Source organism: Poecile atricapillus, chromosome W, assembly GCF_030490865.1.
Source record: "Poecile atricapillus isolate bPoeAtr1 chromosome W, bPoeAtr1.hap1, whole genome shotgun sequence".
NCBI lineage: Eukaryota > Metazoa > Chordata > Aves > Passeriformes > Paridae > Poecile > Poecile atricapillus.
In genome coordinates, this window is record NC_081288.1 from 52,651,236 (window position 1) to 52,678,877 (window position 27,642).

Consider the following 27,642-nt stretch of genomic DNA (forward strand, 5'->3'; position numbering starts at 1 on the left):
TGTAGAGCTGCCTTGCTCTTACTCCTCTTTTGTCTATTTGACCTGTGGTGAACTGTTTCCAGGATGCTGTGGATATTCCAGATTATCTGGTTTAGAGACTGGGTCTGATTTTGATTCAAAAATTTGATTAAAAGGGACATAGGTCTTTTGGGACTTTTGCTTTTCAAAGAGAGAAGTATTATGTCGTATTAGCAAAGAAGTGAAAAATTTGTGTTAGGGAAAAATAAATGCTATTTCTTATAACTTAGGAGTTCTCTGGGGATAAAGGCTTATTTCAGACTTAGGGCTCAGCTCACATCTACAACAGACACTGAGACAATCTTTTTTAGATCAACTCCAACTCTTTTTGTTTATTCTTATACCCTCTAACAGGAGGAAGATAGTAAGATTGGGTCAGACTTGGCAAGATTGGGTTTATATTAAAGAAATTTGTATTTGAAATTATATTAAAGAAGTTTGTAAGAAATTATAGGCTATCATACTGCATTCAGGTTTGCAGAAACCCATTCAGAAAACATGAAGGCTAAAATGTCTGTTTGACTTAAATGGACAATTTTGCTGAATACATTGACATACTGAAGCCATCCTATTACCTAAAATAATATGATGACTTTTTGGGGATTTTTTCCATTTTTTTTAAAGTTAGAATGCGTGAGTTATTTGAAAGATATATTTTTGGTCAGTTGTGAAGAATAAGATTGAGTTTTTATGATAAATAAATGCTCAAAGTGCTTTTATAAGCTTGATATAATACATTAGTTACTTACTTAGAAAAATAATTAGTACAGTTGTTAAAATACAATGTAAAATATGTACTGCAGATGGTCCTTGAAGGACCTTGAAGCGTCCTCAGCTTAATGTTGTAGATATTATTCTATACAGTTACAGTCTGCTTCTGCTACCTAAGCTACCAAAATAAACAATTGCTTGTATTTTAGTCATAAAAAACTCTCTCTTTTCAATTTCTGTCTATGTTAGCTTTCAACATTGCAATACTGCCTGTATAAATGGTCAAAAATGAACACTGCAAAGATAAAATTAATTAAGGCCATTCTAATCTAACAGTTAACAATGGATGGGCATGCTCTCTAAATAGAATTCCAACCTGGTATTTAAATTCAGTTTTAAGTTTGTGCTCATCTTGATCAAGTCCCCCATTCTTTGATATAGCTGATACTTAGAAAAGGTATAACACACCCCTGCACCTCAAAAGGGCTGCAAAGTCAAAGTTGTTCCTGTTGGAACATTATCTTCAGTTCCCTAAACCTAAACCAAGAAAAAGTGTAGTTAAAATTTTCTTCATTTATTCACTCTACTCACCAAAACAGGTGAAGCTACATGAAACACACAGCAGGAAACAATTTCCTGTAACGCGTTCTCTCTGCCTCCCCTGGTGCTGCTTTTTCCTCTTGTCTCATGCTAACATTGAGCCTAGAGTGAGCCCAATTTCTAGATAGCTGTTTGCTGTCCTAATGAATTGGACTGACTCAGAGAAGCTTTACTAAATGCAAAAAGCAGCAGAATAGTGCAGTGGAGAGGAGGGGCAAGAGGAAAGGAGTGGTTAATTAGATTGAAATAACAGCAACCAGTGAGCTGCTAATTAAAAGCTATTTATTATATGACCACACTGTTAGCCATCATGCTGCTAAAAGTGTGCAGTAAGAGCTCACTGGATCTGTGCTTTTCAATTATTTATTAACAATTATTTATTAACAATACAAAATTTATTAACAATACAAAAACTACATTAAAATGAGAAGTCAGCTGGCATATAGCTACAATAAAGGACATTTTGGGCTGTACTCAACATACAGTGTTGTGAAACCAGTCAGAGTTACACTGAGGAGAAATCCAGACTCAGAATTGTATAACTAAGATATCTAAAGAATAGTTTTTCTGTCCTCTATTAATGCCAATGCAATAAATAAATTATTAAAACATTTCAGAGGACATGATTCAAGAGGAAGATGAGAGACAGATGCATGGTAAGCTTTATTATTTTTTTATTTCCCATCACCAATAAAATTTCAAGTCAATGTTATGTCCACATTTAGACTTTGGTAAGTACTCTGAAGATTAGTATCTAATCTGTACTTTTAGAGAATAAAAAGGAAAATAAATAAGCAAAACATATCAAGATCTGCAGACAGAACATGAAATCAGACAGCCTCTGCACATAATAAGTAAAGGCCCCTCACGTGTTAAGCAAAGGCTGCTGGAAGAAGGGTCAGCAGAAACCAGTACAAGAGAAACAGATCAGAGAAGGAACAGAAGTGGTGACCTGACTGTTGAGAAAAGTTATGTCACATCTCCAGAAACCAATGTTGTACTTTGTATTCTGAATAAGTTTGAATTAATTAGAGGCTCATTACCGTTCTGATACAGCCAAACAGCATCTTAGTGTGAAATTAATATAACTCAAATTTCTATATTTCTTTTATCATTTGCTAGCATTTGGAGTTGGAATGTGATCAGATGTTAATGCAATTGTAGGTGAAAAAAGCCAAAATTTCCATAATTTTTTTGTATTTTTTTATGTTATTGGCCAGCTAGTCATATGTGTAACTAAACATATGTACCTGCCCTACTTACTGAGATAATATATCTCTAAAATGCATGTATGTTTTAAAATTATACCATATATTTAGAAGAGTGAAAAATCATTCTCCAAGCTTCCTTTATATATAACTTTACAAGGAGAGTTTTCCGACTTTTCTTGGAACTTTTAACCTCTGTGTCAGAAAATAAATGAAAGATCTCAAGAAGACTGACTTGGTGGAGTATGAGACACTCATTTCCCATTTGTGTCCTTCAGGGTTGCCCTTCTAGTAATTAAACAGCCAACAGAAGTTTAAAACTTTCAACAATCTCAATTAAAATGATTTTTTTAAGTTGCTGAGTCAGCAGGGTTTTGGAAGAAACACAACTGCTACATTTGCAGTAAGTATCTAGTTGGCACTGAGCAGCATCAAACAGGAAACAGAAATCTTACTTGACTGTTGCTTGGCTGTGCCCCGGAACCACTGGACAAGAGAAGAAATGCTTTGGCCCCATAAGTGCTTCGGGTGCTCCTAGACGTGATAAGCAAGAGTTCAGCTGATGCCAAACAGCAAGAATCCAGTCTATGATCTTGCACACGGGATCACATGGAGGAGGTACTTTGCCTCTGAACTGCAGGGGGAAAAGATGTTTGACATGGCATAAGACCAGAGCTGCAAACACTTTCCTTGAAGCCCCAGGAGGGCTTGGGGTTTTTTTTTATTGCATATATAGCTATTAAAAGATCAGCAACAGTCAAAAACAGGTCAAACCTTTTTATAGAATATATTGACATCTTGCCGTATTAAAACTTATTTTCCCAACTACACTTCAAAAGATATATCCTTTTCAATAAACTGACATGCCGTTACTCTCTTGTGGGAAACTGAGGCAGAAATTTTCCTAGCAGTGCTTTTTCTACAGTGTTTGAGCTTAGGATTACAAGAGATACCTACCATATACAATGCAATATATGCAATGTATATGATACAAATAAGGCATATGAAAAAATGCCCAACTGCACTGAACAGGAATATCTGATCCAGACATATGCCCAGTGATTTTTGATCCTGTAGCAGGGAAGAAAAGATGTCTTCCTCTAAGACTTGTGTTTTTAGTATGCCTTGTTAAGGGCAAATTATTTAGTGCCAGAAAAACCTCTTGTTTCCTCTGACTTCAAATTGCAGTCTTCATCATCCTAATCCTTGGATTATCTTCTGTAACAGTTTAAATTAAAGGAAGCATTAAAAGATGCACCAGGGATAGTAACTGACAGCACTGAAGCCAGAACCTCTTGATAGAGTCTATAAGTGAACTTAAAGTAGAAAAACATTAATGTGTTCCCATATAACCTAATGGTTCAAACTAACAGAAAAAGAGCTTTTCACCAGAACACATGAATATTATGGCACAAACAAGGTATCATAATACAGAGCAATGATCTTTGAAATAATCTATGGTTCTACTAATAAATGTGCTTCTACTTTGGAGTTTTACAACAGATTCATCTTTCTTCTATTTTTGACCCTGCAATCCACTATTTTAAGTCCCATACCAACTGGAGTTTGAGCTTATATATGGTACATGTATGTATTTCAAAAAATGTGCTACCACACAGGGCATTTCAATATATTATATTTTAATTAGAGAAGATACAGGAAGACACATGGCTTTTTTCTCCAAATAGCCACCATCTGCATATATGCTCAAGAGAAATTCAACTTAATGAGATTACTACCCAAATTCTATTCAACTTCAGTCAGAGGTAGAAGCCTATTACATCATCAAATTCTAACCTATTAGACTAAGGATTTTTCTCAAGTCCAAAATAAATAACCTGAAAATGACATCTGTTATGTGATGCTGCAATTTCTTGTAGCCAAACCAGTTCGGCAGAGTAAGTCTGATGCAGCCTTTGACTATGAACAAATCATAACTTAAAAAAAATAATCTAAGAAAAGTAGTCTATTAAGTGTTTCATAGATATCCCATGATTCTTTTTTTTCTATTCTGTATTCTGGTTCTTGCAATTAAAAAATACTTAGGAATGTTTCTAAATTTCCTCATTATCCTGGCTGAAATGTCCAATTACTACACATTTCCTCTTCAGGATCTCTTTGAATCAGTAAGCCTTTATAGATGAGAACTGTGGCAAAGGGTACAGGAGATGACATCTGCAAGGATAACCAAGACACATCCAGCTGAACACTCAAAACTGACAGTAGGTCTGTTGTCCCACAACAGGACTCTTTATTACTGGCAGTTTTTTCTACTCCTAGAACAATCTCCCTTTTTAAGCCTTTTCAAAACTGCTGCCAAGATTATTTTCCTTTGCAGCTGTTTTGATTAAACTTCCTCTGCCAATGTCTAACAGTGCCTGACTGTTGGTAATAGCTGCTATCACACTCAAATGGTATTCCAATAACTTTTGAAAGTCCACAATTCTTCTTTTGCCTACATCTTTCCCATCTTTATTTATTTATTAAAACAGACTTCCATCTTTATTATCATTTGGACTTTTGTTCCAGCTTCAGCAGACCTATTAACTCAAATAATGATTATATATAATGTGCCCCTCTTTTGATCTGAAAATCATGGAAAATACTTTTCTGCTTGAAACTTAGACAAAACACATATATGACTATCTTATTTTAGATATTGAGATTAAATTCTTTGAAAAAGAGATGGTATGTTTGTTGAACTGATTTTTACTATCATTCTCAGAAGAATGAAAGAAGTTGTTGAAAAAAATTACTGAAGGAAGTTTCATGAAGTGGACAGGCAAGTAGCCACAATATCATTATTTGCAACCAACCAATGGTTTATGCCAATTAGCCATGGCCACACACCTTTCTGTGAGGCCAAGCACATTTCCAGATACCTGTATCATCCCAGAAATTAATGTTTTTTCTCCTGAAACAACTGAAGTTATCTGCTCTGCTTTTGGCATTACCATCATACATAACTCACAGACCTGGTGATGAATGTAACTGCTGAAGCTGACTCGAGTTCTTACCTTGTTTATTACTTTTCTCCTTAAAATCCTCTGCAGCAAGCCTCGCATTGGCTCCCCATCCCACCTAAGTTGAACCCAACGGAAATGCTGCTGAACCAGCAGGTCAGAGCCATGAAGATGGCACTTGGCGATGGTCCCCAGTAAAAAGCAGTTCTCATGAAAGTAAAAAGCACCAGAAACTCCATTCGCTAAAAAGGAAACACAAAACACTTAACTGAAATACTCAAAAGCCTTGTCATGGATTTCATACAAAATCAAGAAGGAGTGACATAATTATAAAGGAAAACTAACCACAAAATACCATAAATTAGCTAAAAAATATGCTAGTTTTGTTAAGGACAACTGTTTACAACAAAATATAAAAACTGAACAAATTACATTTTTCTCCTGTTTCCTGTTTGTCATATACTACAATAAAACTGTACTATAGTAAAAACATTTCTGCAACCCAAGTTCTTTAAATACCTCTTTGAATAGTGCAGGGATTTTCTGAACTCCGATTCTCAAGAGGTGCTAGAAAATCTCCGAGTAATTCAGATAAAGAAGCTCTCTCCAGATTTTCTAAAATCACAATTGTTGTCTTGTTTACAGGAGGCTGTTTCACTGGGATCAGACAAGCTGAAATAGAAAAATCCCATTAATGTATACTTAGGAAAATTTACTTATATTTATGTATACAGAATTTACTGCAACAAAGGATTTTTAATTTTTTTTTAATTTTCCTTTTTAACTTAACAGGAGCAGACAGACTGGATAATAAGCTTAAAATTGAAAGCATAAAATCAAACAACAGAAAGAGTATCATACTGTATATTAAGAAAAAGAATGAAATCTATGATTAAAATTTCTGGAATGTCTGTAATAGGATCATCATAGATAGGAAAAATTTCAGTACACTGAATATAAATACAAAAGAAAAGATAGCAAAGACCTCTTCAAACATTTCTTTCCTTTGCTGTACTATATCTTAAACTTTTAACATGTACTCTTTATAACATGTAGTGATAAAAGGTTCAAGAATAGCCCATGTTTGTAAGAAACTTTATCATTCTGTGAGATAGTAGCAAACTTCTATGAGAAGTAGGCAATCTTCTCTTCAAAACTTTCTTCAGTATCTTTAAGAATCACTCAATAAGAGCTAGTATGAGGCAAACCCAGTAGCACCTGAACCTAATAGGCATTAAAATGGCATGTATATATTTTTTTAACATTTTAAATATTTTCCTTTAATTTTCCCAATTTTTGATCTTATTGCTTGAAAAAGACACAGATTTGCAAGTTTTCCTGCAATATTAAATCCCAGGTGAATGCCTCTGCAATGCATACATAAAACAAAACACTTATCTTGACTGTATTGTGCCCTGCATTGTTTCACAACCTTTCAAAGCTAACAATGGTCATTAAGGAAACTTACCCATAATAAGGCAAAACTTAGAGCAACTGACTGTATCTGATCATTGCTATTTAGTTGCAGTTTCCTGACTATTTACTGTCCTGTTTTACTAAGAGGCTGCAACAGCTTGAGAGGAGGGAGAATGGGTACCCCCTCTGTGTCTGATGGATTAATTTAGAGGAGAAATGTGGGGAAAGAAGCCGGCAGAAAAATGAGTGACTCAACTAGCATGCACCATGCTGAAATGCAAAACCAGATTATTAAAAAGAGTGTGTGGTTGACACAAAGTAAAGCATCCAAAAGAAGCAGCTTTCCTAAGAGACAGTGGCCAGTAAACAAAGCAACTACATGGGTTACAAGAGTGACATTCTTGCCTCCAGGATGAGCACCAAAGCCTGGCTGACTTCTGACTAAATGATCTCTCCCTCCAATGTGATGGCACTCGAAGTGATGTGTGGGAATAATCATCGCTGTCACAAGCTATCCTGAGAACTGTGCCTGGGATTTCCTTAAAGAAAAAACTGCCATATACTGAAGTTACACCACGCAGTACAAGAACAAACAGAACAGAGCACTGCATGGCACTATAGAACCTGATAGGATGGCTCTGCTTTTGTTCATGAGCACACACAGTAGACCTACAATTCTGATTGAGTAGATCTGAACCAGAGCAATCAACTTTTAAAGGATCACAAAAAAGGGAGGAAAAAAAAAAGCTACATAAATAAATTTTTAAAACTCCTACTTCTACTTAAATGGCATGAACTTTTGACAGAGGTCTTTATAGGGAGGCTGTCACGCTCAGCTCTCCCTCAGTTTAGACTCAATACATTTGTCCCCAAGCACCTGAAAAACTATAGGTTCCATTAAAATGGAACCCATAGTTCCATGCCATCCACTATGCAAAATGGTTTTATGTATTTCTTTACTTTGCACCATTAAAACTTTTCATACAAATCACCAAAATTAGTCTTGCTGAAATAACCTTACCATTACTGATGAACACTTCTGCAAGTTGCTCCTTGGAGAAACCAGCATCCACTTCAACTTTAACAATCTCACACGTAGATCCTGCAGCCACTTGCTTTTGCTGTGTTGAAAATTTATATATTTGGTGAAATAGTGAAAACTCTGGTTTATGTTAATAGTGAAAAGTCTGGTTTACTTGATATGTTTGTGTAAATACCTTCACGCAGGATGCTATCTGATATGCTATATAATCTTGCAAACTTCCTTCTGGACCATGGAAAATGACATTACGGTATTGTTCAACCTACAGGCAGATAAACATTTATTTAATAAATAAATTATTCTTGGAAGTTCAGATTTAGATTTTTTTTTTTCTAACCTAGATGACACAATCATCACCTAAAAGACAAAATTCTTTGATTTGCAGTACTGGAGTAGATAATCCTTACTATACGAGTTTCAAAGTAGACAATATTTGCATACAACTTCTTGAAAATACGTTGAGAAATTTATATCCTAACTTGTGAAAGTACATAGCAAGGTATTTTTTACAACAGACTTTAAAACATTTATCTGGGAAGAATAAGTTTAGTAATCACAAATATTTTCTTGATCTTGATCTAAAATATATACATCAGAATGATGCCAAAATCATCAGTTTAAGTCACTGCTAAATTACGACTATGGACTTTATTTGCAGTAGAAATGGGATCATGTTATCAGTATGGTAGAACAGTTTTTTTTTTTCTTTTTTTTCTTTTTTTTTTTTTTTTGGTATTAACTCTATTTTACCTCTAAAATGTCAGTAGGGGAATAGATTCATATCTCTCTGCAATATGGCTGAATACATCAGAAACCTGTGGCATGCTCTCTTAAACAACATAAAATACTATCCACGGACACAGCAGAAATTAAGCAGGTTCTAAACTAATTCTGATTTGAGGCAATGTTAAAAGAAATTATCTATGAAAGTTATGTCATATTATTCAATTATCCTTACACTTTGAGATATTAAATAAACTGTGTTACATGAGATTTCTATGTAAGATAGTAATAAAATTTAAGTCTCAAATAACTGCTTACATGAATGCTATTCTAATTTACTTTCTTCTCAAAAAGTGGAATAAAATAACTTTGTAAAGCAATAAAATATCAGAGAGCTTTTAATATGTTTTTAAGCAGGTCAGTTAATCAGATAGCAACTATTTAAAGAAAGTTAATGCCCTCACAAGACTAAAGTTAAGGGCAAATTTAGGGGGAACTTTATTTTAAAACAGCTTTCATCCCATTTCATTTTTTTAAAAGTCTTGATGTTCTTTCATACAGCAAAAACCCTGATTTTAGTCAACACTATTACAGAAGTACTTTGACAAACAATTAGCATACAGAGAGAAGCTAGCTTATTACTGACCAGGCGGAGATAATTCTGAAGTGTCTGAAGATGGATCATGGATGCATAAGTCACACTGTTTAGACAGCCTTCTTGAGGTCCTTAAAATGAGACATACAAATAACTTCTGTAAATCTACTATGTTTACATGCATGTATGACTGATACATATGATTTTCATGCAGTATTCTATAGTGACCTGTTAAAATTTTTAAAATTTAATTATGCAAATTAAAATGCTGAATAAATGAAAGGCTTTTACCTAGCACCATAGATTCATGGGTATCTATGACATAAGCAATATAAATACTGCTATATGGCTGAAAAAGGCAGTAAGGCTTTTACGTGCCAGCATATTTACTAAATGTTGTAGACACTTTAAAATCTAGTTAAACAATTAAATGGATATGATGTCTCTGAGAATCAAGCAATACTGAAGAACAAAACCAGTAGCAAACTACTCTCAAATTATGTATTTCATAGGGAGTTCTTAACATTCAAAACTGAAAAATTATGACTTGAAAATTACCAAACAAAAATACTGTGATATGCTCAGCTCTATTGTTCTTCAAAAAGTCCCATGGTGGCTGGGAAAAAATCTGACCTGTTGACCACGAAATGTTTCCTGTTAAAAAGAAAAAATAAGAGAGAGATATTCCTTGTATGTATATAAAGTTTCTTACACTCAAGCATATTTGCTTGCTTACAAAGACTATGCGCATACACTTATAAATTTGATAAACCAGTCCCGTGTATGAGATGTACTAAATCATGCTGTTATTTGATATACGAATGAAGTTACTAGTGTTTTATGCCAGTTGAGACACAAGTTAAACAGCTAGCCTGTCTTTTTATCTTTACACATAAAGTAGTGTAAAATAGAACAATTTGCCCAGTCTAATGTGACTAGGGTTCAGTTTTGCTGATGGGAAGGTGAAAGAAGGAGATTTAAGATGAAGTACATAGATTTTCAGAAACCTGTTACTATACAACTGTTACTAAGACCACCACATTCTGGCCAATTTCTCATAATTTTAAAGATTTCTCTTTTGTACCTTGCTAAATGAAGTTATGTAAAACAGCAGCTCTGTTTACCTATGCCAGTGATTTACAGTCTGTATTTACTGTATATTCTGGATGTACTGTAAAGAAGCAATGCAGGTTTTGAATTGTTTTTGTAGAACCACGTAATATCCTGAATTGGAAGGGACTCATAAGGATCATAAAACTCCTGGCTCTGCACAGGACATCCCAAGAGTCCTGTGCTGGAGAGCATTGTCCAAATTTTTCTTGAACTCTGTCAGGCTGGTGCTGTGACCACTTCTCTGGAGAGCCCCTTCCAGTGCCCAGCCACCCTCTGGGCGAAGAACCTTTTTCTAACATCCAACCTAAACCTTCCTGACAGAACTTCAGGCCATTCCTTCAAGTCCTGTGACTGGTCATTAGAGAAGAAATCAGTGCCTGCTCCTCCATTTCCCCTCATGAGAAAGTTGTAACTGCAATGAGGTCTCCCCTCAGTCTCCTCTTCTCCAGGCTGAACAGACCAAGTGCCCTCAGCCACTCCTCATATGGCTTCCCCTCAAGGCCCTTTACCATCCTCATGTCTCTCCCTCGGATACCCACTAATTGCTTTTTCTTATATTGTGGCATCCAAAACTGCACACAGCACCCAGGGTGAGAATTTAGTTTCACCTGAGATACTGATTTCTCCTCTGGAGTACTAAAAGACTAATTAACATTGGGCCTCACGATCTCCAAGATTATATTGAACCGCATAATTAACTGTGCTATACACACAGCTAAAAGTAAGGAATGCTTTCATGCCAGCACTGTTCAAAGGTTCATATCTAGTTTTGGTCTTTCTTAGTCTAAGCTTTAAAAGATGCAGTAATTCAAAGATATTTTTATCTTAGAAGATTTCACAAATTCAAGAACACCCCCAAGTTTTGCTTTTTTTCATTAACACTAATATTGATACCTAGTTTGACAGAAAATATACTGCTTGCACCGAGGCCAATGTTGGATTCTGCAGCACTATTAAATGACAGATCTTCTAGGCTCCTCCATCCATCAGAAGCGATTGCTTGGAAATGGTTTGTCACTGCCTGAGTCACTGCTTTTGAAAAATCATCCCATGATGTCTGCTTGCGGATATTTAAAGCACATATTGTATCAAATTCCTCTGTACCACAATGGACTGGTTCAATGCCACTGACTGAAATCCTTACAGGCACATTAAGAGCATCTGTTGAAAAACAAAACACCAACTATGAGAAAAATTGTAAACTCAATTTAAGATAGTCCCATTATTACAAACCAATAACATCTTATATTACAAATGAATGCTACAAAATAACTCCTGCTACAAAGAAGCAAATGGTAAACAGATCACCACCACAAAATCAGAACACTGATGAAAATGCCAAGGTATCTGTAATTTTTTACAAAAAAAGTTCAGTATTATTATGCTTAAATAACAGGAAACAAGACAAAATTTACCTAATCTTCCATTTCCTCTTTATAGACTAATTACTTATCAATTAGGACAGATGGTAGGCAATGTCTTAATTTTTCAGTTCATTGTGTTTGTGCACATTTTTTATTATCAATGTAGAAAATAATTTTCTGGCACTAGTGCACAAGTGGAAAACACAGCTGAGCCAAACATCTTTAAATCAAAAGCTAGGAGCTAAGACAGAAAATGCACTTGAAAGGGTGTATTTGATTTGCTATAGAGTAAATTGACAAAATGTTAAAAAAGGAAATTTACATGCACATTCTAGAAACTATGAAGTATTTTAAATCTTGCTCTTCAGAATACAACTCAACAGAAGCAGCAGTCTCTGGAGATCATGTAGATGACTAAAAATGAAAAAGAAACTATCTTCTAATTTTCATGCCAAACAATACCTTTCAGAAATTATACCTCAAAGAAGTACACCATAAAAAACAACTCATATCAGCTTATTATGAAGTCTTGCAACATGATCTTTGTTACCCTTTTATGTCCAGAAGCCAGATCTTCAGCAGATACAAACCAATAAAGTTTTCCCGATGTCAGAAAAGCTCTGATTTAAACCCACTAGCCTACCATAGAGAAAAGATTACTCAGAGGCATCCTTCAGATGTGGAATTGTGAGAAATGCATCAAAGGCTTGCCCTTCTGATGGCTGGACCTCAGGGAAATGAGCATATGCTATAAGGAGTACAGAGGGCTCTCCACAAGGAAACAGGGCCCTAGGACAGAGGTACAGTATATGCCTAAACTTGAATGCATGTGACCTCTAAGGCATAGCTGGCAATCCTGGCCCCCAGTCTTTCAGATCTGTCAGAGCACATGTCCTGCAGTGAAAACCTTACGGGAGTGTGAGGAAGGTAGAGGGTGGTATATAGACACCTTCACCAAAAACGCAGTCTTGGCTCAAGGTGTACAGAAGAAGAGAAGTGGGGGGCAAAGGTTCTGATCTGATAAAAGCCGTTGGATTCATGACAAGCATGACCAGAGACACAGGGTACTAACACTGATTGAAATAATATAAGCATTAATTTAACAGGCTACAGATTCAGCCATCAGAAATTTGCTTCAGTCTAATAAAGAAGATGACCATGGAGGAGTATCTATTAAAAAGCGAGCTGTGTTCCCTTCTGAAACTGCAGTAAAATGGTAAGAACTGGGACTTAAAATAGCTGAAGATGAAAATCAGAAGCAGCAGACAGAAAACTTCCTTAATTTGTTGATAATCAGTGAATTTAACTACCCACATCCCTATATCCCACAAGACAAACACAAAAAGAAGGGTAAAAAAATAGAGCATACAAATCTACAAATGCCATAACTCTAATTATACAGGGAAATATAGATACCTTTCTCTATATATATAGCCATAGCTACATCTAGATTTATACAGTGATATAAAATACACAGAACTAGTGAGAGAATGAATTAAGTTCTGTCTCAAGAAATACAGATGAGCCTGCTCTACTGAATTTTGAGAAAACTTACAGAGAAGGAAGAAGATGACAGGTTTCAACAGAAGAGCAATCTTCTTACAGAAGTTACTGATTCTGGAAAATAGAAGTTCTTTGATGTTGTGTCTAAGACATATTGGAAGAATCAAACAAACAATCTCCTCACTGATAAACAAGTGACAAAATAAACTATACTCTAAAAAGAGATTCAGATATGACTAGATGATCATCTTAGCCTGAGGAAATTTGACAGCTACCCACCACTGACTAACTCTGAAAGAATTTGAAGAAAAGATAAGAGGAGTGCAATAGCTTTTGAAAAAGTAATTACTAATATTAAATTCAGATATTTTAAGAGAGTATGGATATTTGCAAATGTACAGTATGTACCATTTTCTGAATGGTTTAGGAACAAAGACATGAGGAATTTAATAATCTTCAACAAAATTTTATCATACACTTTTGCAAAATTTGGAAAATAGGAACTTGCTAGATCAAGGTAAATTAATATTGTGGTGCCAAAAAAATGACAACTACCCTTTTCATATGTCTCATTTTTGCCCCACACGTTCTTTACTAAAAACATTTTTTATGTGCTGATAGCATTTACTTACTTAAGTTTTCTAGGAGATGTTTGCAATCATCAGTAGCAACATCATGCAATGTTCGATTACACTTATCTTTTCTCTCAGCCTCTAGTCCACCATGGCTACAAAGGATTTCTAGACAGTTCTGCAAAGGTAGGAACTGTATTATTTACTTGTCCATTTGCTGCACTAAAGCGTTCTACCAGTATGCAGTTAGATTCCTAAATAAAATTCTTATACATGCATTTCCAAAAACAATCAGCTACAGCGTTTTTATAGATAAAATGATGTTTCTCACAGACTTGAAAACCAGGAGTAAAAATATTTTATAGCAGACATGAAAGTCTCAAACAATGACTATAAAAAAGCAGAACACACAGAGCCAGGGCTCTACAGTCTCTAAGCATCAAGTGCTGATTAGCTGAATGAAGCTGAATTCTTACATCTGACAATAACAGAGGTAAACATCTCTACAGGAAAAGTGGTGCTTCTTTGTGTGGACAGTGTCAAAGTCTTCTTGGCAATTGTGCCTCTTCAGGCCACTAGCTTAGGTTTGATGAGACAGAAACCCAGCTATTAACCTGGTTTGAACATCTTGGCCTCAGTGTTCAAGCAACACTAAAGAAGCAATTTTAATGCTTAGTAAATAATAAATGAATAGACTAATAAATGAATCTATTTAGGTAACAATCCATAAAACCAGTTTTCACTTTGTAATTCACCAAGTAGGAGTTTCCATCATATCTGAAACCTGAGTGGGACACAAAAAAAGAATAATTTTAAAATCACCTTGCAAGCCTCTTATTTGGCAGAATTTCTGCAAGCAGAAACTTGAAATTCTGCAAGCATCGTAAGAATGCCGTCATATAAAAATGTATTTTTATTAAGTCAGAGCACAAACATCTTGTGGATGCCAACAACATGATGCCCTCTAAAAATACCGTATGTTCAACAAAAGCAAAAATCATTGAAATTAGAAACAAGCTATTAGCATACAAATATGGATTGGTAGAATCGTACTGTAAAATGGAAAAATATTCACTATATAGATCCTCCCAAATTAGTGTGGGGTAAAAGAGTTCTCATAAAACTACATTCAGATTGATTAATCAGCAATCAGAAAAAGGATCAAGTCCTTGTTTCTAATGACCATCACTCTGCAACAACACAGGCAGCCTTCATGAAAGCCTTGCCATCGCAGATATGCTTTTAAAGACACATCCATATTGTTAAAAAAAGAAACCAACAGAAATTATATTATTTAATACTGTATTGATAATGTCTGGGGTTAACCATAGCAGAGAAATCAAACCTTAAAAAGAAAGAGAAGCAGCTATTGAGTGTTTTGATGTAGAAGAGTGGCTAGTTGCAGGTTGACCTAGTGTTACCTATTTTGTAGCTGCTCTACAGAAACTTTTGTCAGTGTATCTGACACCCTAAGACCTTTCATTAATACAGCAGTCATTCAAGGTATATCTGCCCATGAAGTGAAATTTTATCAGGCTATAGTTACATCACCTATAAGTACTTTAAAAAAAAATTATTATCTCACTAAGCTTGCCAGAAGGATATCAAGCAGAAAAAAGCACGTGTTCTTGCCAGGTTAGTTTGTTAACAGTATCTCTCAAATAGGAGCAATGAATAGCAGAACAGCAGAAGGCTGGGGACTGAACTGTGAGGCTGAAAATGGCAAGTAAAGCAGAAAGAAGTGGGGCAGAACCAAGAAAGCAAGCTTATTTCCTTAGTAAAATGAGGATTTTTGTTGTCTCTACTGCCTACAAAATAACAGCTAAAATGTCCTAGCAGAATTAATCTGTAAACAATTACAGATTACCTATCTCAAAACAAGAGGATACAAGAGTTAACTGCTTATATGCAGCTATCATGCACTGGAATGAATGACATGCAGTGTACATAATGGATTAAAGAATGAAGTCTAAGTGTTAACAGCACTTGGAGATGGCTATTAAGTTTTTTTAGCTTTTAAATATCCCTAACATATCTCAAATTGATAAATACATTAAATCAAATACAATTTTATAGTCTCTGCACCATCAAAACCAGGAATCTGATTGCCAGCTGTGCATCATGTTCATCACTAAAGAGACTTCCCTCAAGCCCAAATGGAGATCTTATTAAACAACTGACTTGTAATGTGCTTAGAAAGTCAAACCCTTGAGTAATTCACGAAAGACATACATGAAGACTTCCAGTGTCAGAACTTTCAGAGAGATCACCTAGTCAAAGCAGTTTTAGACAGCAAATGAAACCTAAATTCAAAGTTCCTGAGGATTACAGTATTGCAGAAAGAGCCAACATAGCTCACATTATTTAGGTATTTACAGACTATAGCAAATACCTTAAACTCCATCTAAATTTGTATGAGTGGAAACTAGAATGAGAGTCTGCACCTGCCTAACAGACATTGGTAATGGAACATTGACTCTTTGTAATGCAAAATGCTGAGAAGGCAGTGGCTCTCCCTAAAAAAACCCCATAACTTAAACTGAATCCTAAATCTGTGTCTATCTTGAACATATCTATTTTGAACATAAATTTATCAGGAAAAAAGCAAACATAATAACAGACACTGAAGTAGGAATGTAAACACAAGCTGATTTTTGAAGTCTTGGGACTGCATTTTCTTAAAATTCACTCTTCTGTGTTTAGCACCCTCTATTTTCTTCCTGGGTAAAAATTTTACAGTGAGATCTGATGGACAGCTACCATACAAAAAGAAGTCCTTTAAATGGTCAGTGTTAGAAGTGTATAGCTTCTGACGTCAAGAAGTAATATTAAATTTCCAGAAATCTTCCTATTTGTCATCAGTAGGAACTATCAGGTCATCCTCCATGTCATCAGTTATTGCAACCTCACAAAAATGTATCACTGCCTGCTAAAAAGGCTGCCCAAAATAATAAATTTAATAATGTATGTCTGCACAAATCTGATTCTTGAATTTCTTCCTCTTACCTCCTTCACAGATGAAAAATTGTTCATTGTGAAATCATTCCTACCTGTAACTGGAAATTATGCCCATCTAATATCAATAAGCACATGACATCCTATGAATTGGCATTCAGGGTAGGATTCATATCACCTTAACTTTGAAAATATCAAGTAATGATGTTTTGTCTTTTTATTAATGTCCCATAAGAGACAGACATTTAAATATGATAACTCACTCCATTTGAGACTGGATTCTGGGACAAATGGTCTGCTGGAGGTCTGTCTCTGTTAAATGAAGTTTGCCTATAAACTAGATAACAAAGACTTGACATCTAAGTTGTAATTCTTCAAAGATAAAAGAAAAGGATTTATTTTGCCCAGATTCTGTCAGGTTACTGTAACTTGTTCACACGGACTAACCTTAAAGCCTTTTGATGCTGCTACATGGGCAGCAGTCCAACCCTCTTTGTCAGCATGGTTGATGAGATCTGCAGAAACAACAGGCTTTATTCTACTACTATAGTAATCTTCTCTCTTCTCCAAATCAAAGTAGTCTAAATTAGGCTCTGCATCCATCAAACAGTTCCCATTGTTCGTCTCTCCATAGTACATGAGGAGCTTGAGACTTTCAACATTACCAGAATCCACTGCTGCGTGAATTGGTGACCAGCCATCCTAAAAGAAAACCAAAATCAAAAAGCACACTGCCACCAAACACATAGAAAAAATGTTTGCAGACTTATATCAGCAAAGAATCTGAATGGAAGGCATAATAATCCTTTGGGAAAACAAAGTTGCTTGTATGTGTTTTGGGCTGAAGAGAGGGAAGAAAATGTAACAGAAAAAAATTTTACAGCTTTCTCCAAGGCCAGCCCAACAGATATAGTCTCAAAATGTTTAGAAGAGTCTAAATGATACAGGTCTTACATGCCCTGTAAATTGCTAAATTTACAACTAAATTGCTTCTTTCCTGTGGATCAAAAAAAATAATTATTCTAACTATCATTGTTTCATGTTGCATTAATCCATTTATTAGTCAGTTTCACAGTTTTGACATCACAACTTTCATTCCAAGTCAAATATATTTACTTTACAATTGCAAAATAAATGAATGACAAAAAATTTTGTGTAACAATTACAGGGGGAGTAGAATATTCTGTGAAGCTGCTACTCATTGTTCTGTATTTTGGAACAGCCTATAACCCACATTTATTGTCATAAGAATCTATTGACATCAGAGTCATAAAAAAACTTTAGAAGAGCACCTGAAAAAAGCAACATGTAGGCACTAATTTTGAGACAGTCCTCCTCCCCCTCTTCTCCAGATACAACTTTTTTTTGCCAATATTCCACCATGTGTGATATATGAGACTTTACAATACCGGCAAGATACTTTTGGGGTGTTGTCATTTCAAGGACAACAATAAAGCACCCTAACATACAAAGTGGAAGAAAAATCATTATCTCCACTTCTCCACCTTAAAAATAAGCCAAACCAGACAAGTTTAGTTTTACAAATCCAGTGGTGGAGAAAAGTTGCAACAAATTGCCATGGAATCTGAAATACGTAAAATGGCATGAAAGTCACATAATTTAGGAGATTTTAGACAATATACAGTTTAAAAAAACCCCAGAAAGTATGATGAAAATAACAAAATACTAATTTCAAATTATATGGTTTATTCCAGCTTTAAAGAAAAGTTTAAATATTTTAATGTCAATATTGGGTACTATACTGTACTGTAAGGTACTGTAACTTTACAAACTATTTTAACTTACACTGGTTTTTACTGTTCGATCTGCTCCACCTTCCAACAATAGTTTAATACAATCGTTATTTCCGTTTTTACAGGCCAGGTACAAAGGTGTTTGTCCTCTTTCAGCAGCATGGTTAATATCAGCCTGATACATAATTAATAATTCTGCACATCTACAGCAAACAATAAAGCAATAAAATTGTCTTATGTTAGAAATCCAACACCTCTATATAGCTTACAACATTTAAATATTTTGAATAAATTACTGATTTTACAGATACAGATCTACCTTGATCAGCCCATATACAAGTACAAAGTATTATTTTGTACATAGGTATAAAGACAGGCTACTTTAAACATGTGAATCTTAGACTACTGTAGCTGCATTTAAAAATTCTGAATGTAAAACACTGAATTTCACAAGATTGATAAAAACTTGATGACAGCTGCTAAAGAAAAACATTCAGCTGACTAAAAAAAGAAACATTTCTGACTACTGGTATTTAAAATAGAATTAAAAAGAAAAGGGAAAAATAAAATTAAGGACTAGGACTAGCTTTACCAGCAAAAGGGACACTGATCTAGGGAAGTAACCTGATGGGGGACAGCAAAACAGCTATGGCAGTACCTGCTATTCAGGTCCCTGAATGGAGGCCACTGCAGAAGGATGGCTTGGGTGTACTGCTAGCAGCTACTGGGTTATGGAGGATGAAAGATTAGATGGAGTGCTGAAGAGCAATTAACTTGGGGTTGGCATTCATATCCAAGCTCCTGTACTTCCCCACAAGACTGTAGCAGTAGGTCCATTTTTTTCCCCCAGTTGTTGTGCCAGGGTTGGCTACCTTTCCCCTCCCCAACCTAGCTTTTCAACAACACTTATGACCTTGCAAAAATCTTAATGCCAGTCAGTTCACTCTGCAGTTCAAACACGCACTGTTAACAAAGGTAAGTTCCCAGCTCTCCAGCTGAATAATTATCAGTCCATAAAAATAGAAAGCATATCAACAATAAAGCCTCAAAGCAGTCAGTGCAATGCCAGATTACTGATTAGGAGACCATATTGTAACAAAATATACTGTGACAAAGTATTTCAACCAATTTAAGGTATATATAAGAATTTAGGTATATAAGAAACTACATATTAAAAAAATCACAAGCATTCCATATAGCAACTCAAGACTGAGCTTTAAGTCTGATAGGTTAGAAATATCTGGTTTGATACTTTTCATTGTATTTGGTGAATCTTGAAAAGCTTCATTGTCTTTTCACCTCAAGTTCAGGGAAAGTCATCCTAGCCTGCACCATATGGGAAATGATTCTGGAATTTTCTCCTAAAACCATTTTCTGATCTGGTGATACTACTGGACCAGCCTCAAACAGTAGATTTTTTTTTTCTGACTACATAACTAGGGTTAGAACAACAGTATTGTCTTGGCTCAGGAAAAAGATTAATGAAGATGTCACAGGGGACTGGTTAGCAAGTCTGTGACAGACACCTACAGTGCAACTGAGAGCAGTTTAGTGCTGTCATTAACTCCACATCAGAAGACAGACAATACTGTTGCCCCAAATTTTACCTATTACAGATTTTTTTTTCTGAGCCTGAACTTTGAAGTGACCAACAAATCAAACAGCCTGAACCATCTGTAGTGTCTCTGACATTTTTGGCTAGCCCTATCATTCCATGCTCAATTTTACAATTCAGTTCATATTCAGTGTCGAAAAAAGTAGAAGCAAAAAAATGTGTTTAGGGATAACATATTATATAAGTAACTCCAAGGCAAAAAGAATATAAAGTCTGCTATATTACAACACAGCAAATGACACAGAGCAAAGTGTTGTGAGGCTAAGTCAGGGAAATAAATAGCTTCCTATTTAAATGAAGTATTAAGATATTTATTTTAGTGAAAGAATATGAAGGGTGTATATTGGGTTTGTCTTGTCAAGTCACGTGTATTTTTTACAGATTTTATACAAAACACTGAAATACTTAACTAGACATGTATTTCTGTGCTCAAAACACCTAGTGGGCATCTGCTACCTTTGGAGTAATACCTCCAGTAAAAAATGACGAGTAGTTGATGAGCTTGAAATCTATAAGAAGTGGCAAGGATCTCTGAAGATTCATGTACACTTAAGGATGACTGTGAGGAGAAGAGAGATTCCACTCTTCCTCATTGTTGGGTCAGGGCCTATCACAGTATAACACTTAAAGACTGATCCTATGTGTTACTATATCAGAGTAAAATCCTTAAAAATAACAAAATATAAACATGAAAATAATCAGGAAAATAAAAAACCAGCAAAGATATGTAAAACAAAGTTAAATTCTGTAGTAGGAATTCTTAGTAACTCTGCTTAAAGCCTTTTCAATTTGTAAAATAATTTTCTCTGGAAAAGGATGCTCTGGAAATGGTTATTTAATAGTTGTTTCCAACCTGCAGTTCTATTTCCTGTGATTATATGACATAAGTTATTCTAATGAGATTTTGAAGAATGCTTGTTGCAATATTATTTGGCTTGTACATAATTTTCTGTTTTTCAAAGTTACTGATACAAAAAACTTAAATCTTCAAAAAACCTTGTTCTGTTGTGTAAGGTATTTGACTATGCATCACTCAGGAAAAAATTCAGATGTTCTTTTGCCTCTGAATAGGATATTCATAGTTTTCTATGCTTGAAAAAAATCAGTGCAAAAATAATTTCCTTCTTCCTTTGTCTGTTAATCCTATATTATGGCTGATAACTCCAAGAAAATTAAGAAATTCAGAGATATAATGCCCATGTAGACCAGTACCACATTGTAATTTCTAAGAATACATGCTCAGCAACTTTAAGAGATGAAATTGGAAACAAACAAATAGCAAATATTAAAATCAGAATGGCATAAGAATATTAATTTAGGAGTTATATATATAGTTATATAATATGAGAGAATACGAGTTATATATATATGAATATGAGTTATAATAATGTATATTATATGAATAGAATATATATAGTTATATATAATATTTAATATTATATTACATAATAGCATAATAATTATACAATATATACTGTATATAATATACTATAAGATATAGTAGTGTATTATATTATGTAATTATATAATATAATAAATTATTACAATGTATAATACATAAATTTATACATAAAAATGCAACAGCAACGTAATAAAATGTACATAATGTGAAGAGAATATAATATTGAGTAACAGCTGACAGGCAAAATCTTAAAGGTTTCACTTACTTGACATGTCCCTGAGCAACTGCTGAACACAAGGGTGTAAAGCCATTTTTATCAGCAGCGTCAACTTGTGCTTCTGCAGCCAGCAGCAATCTCACACAATCTATAAATGGAGCAAAACCATAGAATGAGTCAACAAGAGCAAGTGGTTAAAACTACTAGAGGCTAAAGTCTGCTCAAGGGGCAACAATCAGCCAGTCTTTTGGACTACACATCACACCTTAGGGGACTGAAATAAAAGCTCAGGAAGAAGTTTGCAGGAGAGAGATGAGAACTGCCTCCCAGGGGCATCACCACCCTTTTGCAAAAAGGGCTTGGGTTGGCTTCTGCTGGGATTTAAACACATGCCACTGCAGGCAATTCCCACAGTATTAGCTGTTTTACCTCCCAAGTGAGGAATCTGACTTATCCAGGAGTCCCTGAAGGCATCACTGCCTACTGGCAGTCGTGACAAATATGCCAGCCACAAGGGAGATGCTCACAAGCCACACAGACCTCAAGCAACACACTGGTCAGTCTTATTTTAAGACACTTCGACTTGTGATTGCAATGACAAATAAAATAAGCTGACAAACTCAAATCTCCCCAAACCATTGCCATTCATATATTTCCAAAACCACATGCTAAAAATAGAACCAGCCTGATTCCATCATCCCTACAGCTAATTTCAGATAATTAATTACATAGTAATTAGACTGCTTTTCATCCACAAATTGGTAAATCATTTGATGCAATTAACTTTGAAGAAAACAGTTGATCTGTTCCTCATTCTTGAAATTGGCTCCAGACCAAAATAAAACAAGTCTTTTGTAATTGAAACTACTACTTGGAAAATAAGCTCGGCTACAACACCAGTTACAAACTCCTGACCTGATTTCTGAGCAAGTTTAATGCATGCTGTTCCAGCACTCAGTAAAATCCCAAAGCCAGGTTTTGTTAGTGAAGTTTAGGTATCAGAACCAAACATATATTAAGAACTACTTGGATATCAGAAAAATACATTAAGAACTACTCAGAAATCTGACTAGTCTAAACCATTCTTCGATGTATTTACTCCTGTTACAATTTTTTTGAATACTAATACAGATGTTGTGGAATTGATTAAGTAATTTAACATTAAGCAACAAGATTTTAAAACACTCTAAGTTATGTTGCAAATTAGCATTCTTTAATTTTGAAGCAAACAATCTGATGTGAAATTATTTTTTGTTGTTGTAAACTTGGTTGTCTGTAACACGGTTAGTTACCAGGACTTGACTTGTAATTTTTTTTAATTCATAAAAAAAGCTTTCTGTTAACTAACTTACCAATTCCCCCAATTGTAAGATAGTACTACTTCAAATAAAATTATATTTTTATTCACTTTTTAACACAAAAATACTCTGCTAAGAATGACTTATCTTTTTTCCATTGTTAATCCTGGTCCTATATTAAATTATTAACTTGAAAATACAGATTCCTGCTTGACATCCTAAAATACTTTTAAAGTTTATGAGGGGTGTTGAAAGCATTTCCATCCAGAAGTTTCAAGTACTTGGCTAGAATACTTTGCTGTCTCTTCATAAAGCATATGTTAGCCATGCAAAAGCCATGAACACACAGAACAAGACTACCTGTCTAGAAAGGCATGGTTAATTCACACTTATTGACCAGCAGATCATTCCCGTGGTAGGTTATGTCTGTATAAATACTGCTTCTGATGAAGCTTATCTCTATGAAAATACTGCTTCTGAAAACAGCTTTTTATTCTTAGGGATAAGTGTGACCATGAGGAAAATACAGCTACTTGCATAAGGCAAAACATGTGAGCCAGTAAGCTCCACATGACCCGTTCTGGTGGCATATCAAGTAAAATAGCAATTATCTCCAAGAAGCCTGGGTCTTCTGGATAGAGTTTTTACTGGGATTTGGAGAAGGGTAATTTGGGTCAATCCAGGCTCATTCACTCCAATTCACTCTGGTCTGCCAAAGTAAGCAGCAAAGCGGAGTACTGGGTGGAAGGGGAGGCACTAGACAGACATTGGTGCCACTAAGATAAAATTTTTGGTCATAGCAAAAGCAAAACATGGAAGCAAATTAAGACAAACACCTGGAGATTTTAGTGCTCTCCACCATAGCTGGGTAGTTAGTTCTTCCAGAGTGTTGGCAAACATCATGCAGATACATCCGGTGGCTTGACAAAGCAGACTCCATGTAGCTGTATGTTTCTGCACCTCATTCCTTTCTACTTCCCACATCCTTCCAGTTTTTTCCTATCAACCAGAGTGCCACAGCCTCCAAATACTCAGGATAGAAGAGAATCTATTACACCATAAATACATATGATTAGCACATAGCTGAGTCCAAAGGATATTATCTTCAAATCTCTCAGATTCAGAAACTCTTAGTTTCATTGTGTTGTTCTCCACCTCTTTGTGGCAGAGAATGGTCATGATTTGCAACATCATACACCTATGTAGATCTATTAGCTAAGAGAACTACTGTTATTAAGCACACAAAAGACCTGAAGTGGTTCCTTCTTTGCTAATGGTAAAACCAATACAGTCTGACAAGACAACCTGTTCAGCTATCCCAATCTAGTGGCTGAACCACAAAATTAACCATTTCCTCATGTCTGTCCAAATACAAAGGAAGTGTATATTTTTAGGGTGAATTTCTCTCTCTCAGACCGACAGAATTAGGGACAGTGTGTGCTGGAAACAAAGCATCTGCTATTAACCTCACGTGCTGGACAAACCCTCTGCTGCAGCTTTCAAAAGGCAACTGTTGCCAAACAGGAAAGCTGCACATTTTGCAATTAGGATAGATTAGGACAGAGTATTTCAGTGCTCTTTTCTTGCGTAAATCAAATTTTTCTACAGTATGGGCTGACAGCATGTAACAGCTGCTGCCACCATGCTGGTTACAATGTGCTCTACCACCCTCTAGTTATCTACACATCTCAAATACTGTATTTCTTCACTGAAAATGTGTGGGGATCATTCACTTTACACTCTTCCAAGAATCTCTGAACCGTGGTATTTCTGAAGGGTTCATTATGCTGGCTTTTATAAATTCTAAAGTTACTCTTTTCTTCTGGCAATTTTTTTTCCAGGAGAAATAGGAAAATCTGCTTAGTTGACTTAGAAATCTCAAAATCTATTAAGTCATTAGGTCAACTTTGAAAATATTGTTAACAAATTAAATCATGGTGTGAGCACCCACCAGCATAGGCAACACAACTCATCACACTGAAAAATTTGAACAATAAGTGATTTTATCCTTAAAATGACACCAGTGTAATTTCTTTCCACCTAGCTAGTTAAAAAGAGGTATGATAAAGGACTTAAGTAATGAAAAATTATTATATAATAAAGTTAAGGATAAAAATCTTTCTCCAAAAATTTTATAAATCTGAAACTTTCAATTATCATATAATTCATTAAGGAGACATCAACACTGCTGGCTGTGTAATTCTCTCCTTCAGAGTTCATACAATCCATTTAGTTGCTGAAATATGATGATTTGTACAACAAAATACTTTTCACATCTTGTCAACTATAAATATTAGAACAACACTATAACCTCTGGTTTTATCTCAAAAAATAAAACATACTAAACAATTACAGGGTGCACATGCATATGTTTGCTTTTTGTTATTATGTTTTCACAATTCTGTCAAGTCTCTTTCTTATTTGAAATTTTGACAATAAAATGAGGAACCAAATTGCCTTTGTTGTTAGTAGAAGCTGCTCTGTAATTGTAACTGAAAATCATTCGCTTTGAAGCAATTTTAGAACACAAGATGAATAAAGAAGAATTGGGTCAATTGTGGTCTCCCATAAATCTTAGCAATGATAACTGGATGTAAGCCGAGAAGAATACACCAAACATCCATTCAGTGAGGGGAGAATAATAGATCCACACAATATAATTAATTAGGATTCATAACACTGCAGATAACAAATTGAAAAAACGAAAAATTCACCAAAGGAAAAAGAAAAGTACTTTTTCACTATTTTAAAGGTCTTGGCAAAGGAAAGAAACTCAGGTGAAAAGACCCAGACATTTCTACAAAAAAAAAACCATAGCCCTAGGAAGCAAAGACAAAATATAACATTTTGAGCAAAATGAAAATTCCTTCTTTGCTATGCCAGGTAGCAAAATTAACCCTGAACATGTGAGAAAAATGTACACCATCTGCCTGTCTGCAGATTTTATATCCTAAGTTTAGTTTCATTGTTTAAATACTTGAAAAGAATTATGAAATAGTGTCACTATGGACTATCTGGAACACTGGATCAAGGGTTTGTAATTGTGTCACTAATAAATATTTTATTAAATAAAACCACAAAGTACTCTTGAAAGCAGTGGCTTTAATGAGACTATGTTCCACCTTCTACTCTGAAATAAAATTTTGAATTTACTAAAATTTAATGGAATATTTTCCATTGGTATTGCTGGATTTCATCTTTAGTGTTTAAAACAGCATAATGATACCACTTGCAATATAAGAATCTGGAGGTTTTCATGTAGGTAGAAAAGCTATAGTAACGTGCACTGCACATTTAAAAAAATCCTGCTATTTGAGAACCTTGTGTGAAAAGTCTGAAAATTATTGCTAGGAGTTACTATCAATGAAATTAATTATCTCTTAGTAAGATACCTGCTGCATTTCATAAATATATTCATAAAATATGAAGACTGTTGAAAGGCTCAGAAAAGCTACTTCCTCAATACAGAGGAGGGTTGGGGTCATAGGAGGAAAAAAACCCCTCTTAATTTTTTCAGGAAAGCCTAAGTAACAAATGAGGGCTATTTCATTTAGTTCAAAAATAAAGACAGTTCATTTTATTTCCCAAGTAACACACTATTCTGACCCTATCTTCCATCATTTTCACTGCTGCTGTAGAAGATCAAAACGCTGATGACCATCTATTTGCTGCTTACTCCCTGTAAAGCTTTTTTTCAAGCTCCTATTGCTACAAAAGATCTTTATTTTTTTCACAGAATAGTGGGTGATAGTACCTGTAGCTTTTTATGCAAAGTAAGTGGAGAATTAGAATGGATGTTCCTGCAGAATGCTACCATTTTTTTGTTTCAAAATTCTGCTTCAAGAAGCATTGCTCATATATGCTATACCACGACTTTCGTAATATAACCTATATATCTCACTTTCAATTTCACATTTTTAAGAAGAATGCATTTGATCTAATTGAATATTAAAAACTTATAAAATAAGCTTTCACTAGTTTACATGGATGCCATACTAGATCTTAGTATCATTTACCTGTATGTCCATTCGTAGCAGCAGAATACAAGGCAGAATAGCCATCTTCACAAGAGTAATTGATGTCCAGTCCTTCTTCATTAAGCAGCATTGATAATAAAGTGACATTTCCCTGGGCAGCAGCTTGGTGAAGAAGGGTGGGCCTGCCACCCAGGGGGACAGGACCACCACTTGTTAACGAAGGGGTTAGGGAGGAAGACCAGCCTGTGAGTTAAAGCAACAAAAGTTAGAGACACATAAATAAAGCCCTGCATTTTCTGTGTTCTTTTAAGTGTTAAAAAATATCTTCAAAACGACTGCATTTGTTAGTTCAGCAAAAGTTTTGTGACAGTGCTTTGTCTACACATTAGAAGGTATCCTGAAGAATGAAAACTACATTCTCGGGTGACACTTACTAATACAAATGCACAGGACTTCACTACAAAACGTCAGTGTGAAACTTGTGAACTGTAGTAGCATTTGGATGTCTCAAAAAAAGGTATATTATCAAAAATTACAAAGTTTTAGACAAGTTTTAATTTATTTGCAATATGCTGGGAAGATTTTTTTTAAGTATG

The 27,642-nt window shown here is 35.0% G+C and overlaps 1 protein-coding gene across 3 annotated transcripts in view; it reads right to left on the bottom strand.

Moving 5' to 3' along the window:
- The window catches only part of LOC131592170 (cortactin-binding protein 2-like), a 76,218-nt gene that overhangs the window by 8,469 nt on the left and 40,107 nt on the right, over nucleotides 1–27,642 (bottom strand). For all 3 annotated transcript variants that reach the window (XM_058863490.1, XM_058863489.1, XM_058863491.1), the window contains 13 exons: nucleotides 27,086–27,289; nucleotides 21,820–21,919; nucleotides 18,590–18,740; nucleotides 17,231–17,485; nucleotides 13,889–14,006; nucleotides 11,284–11,550; nucleotides 9,835–9,930; nucleotides 9,328–9,407; nucleotides 8,134–8,220; nucleotides 7,938–8,037; nucleotides 6,020–6,172; nucleotides 5,555–5,742; nucleotides 2,993–3,171 (listed from right to left, as the gene is read on the bottom strand). In XM_058863490.1, coding sequence (XP_058719473.1) covers nucleotides 2,993–3,171; nucleotides 5,555–5,742; nucleotides 6,020–6,172; nucleotides 7,938–8,037; nucleotides 8,134–8,220; nucleotides 9,328–9,407; nucleotides 9,835–9,930; nucleotides 11,284–11,550; nucleotides 13,889–14,006; nucleotides 17,231–17,485; nucleotides 18,590–18,740; nucleotides 21,820–21,919; nucleotides 27,086–27,289 — 1,978 coding nt within the window. The remainder of the gene's footprint in view (nucleotides 1–2,992; nucleotides 3,172–5,554; nucleotides 5,743–6,019; nucleotides 6,173–7,937; nucleotides 8,038–8,133; nucleotides 8,221–9,327; nucleotides 9,408–9,834; nucleotides 9,931–11,283; nucleotides 11,551–13,888; nucleotides 14,007–17,230; nucleotides 17,486–18,589; nucleotides 18,741–21,819; nucleotides 21,920–27,085; nucleotides 27,290–27,642) is intronic.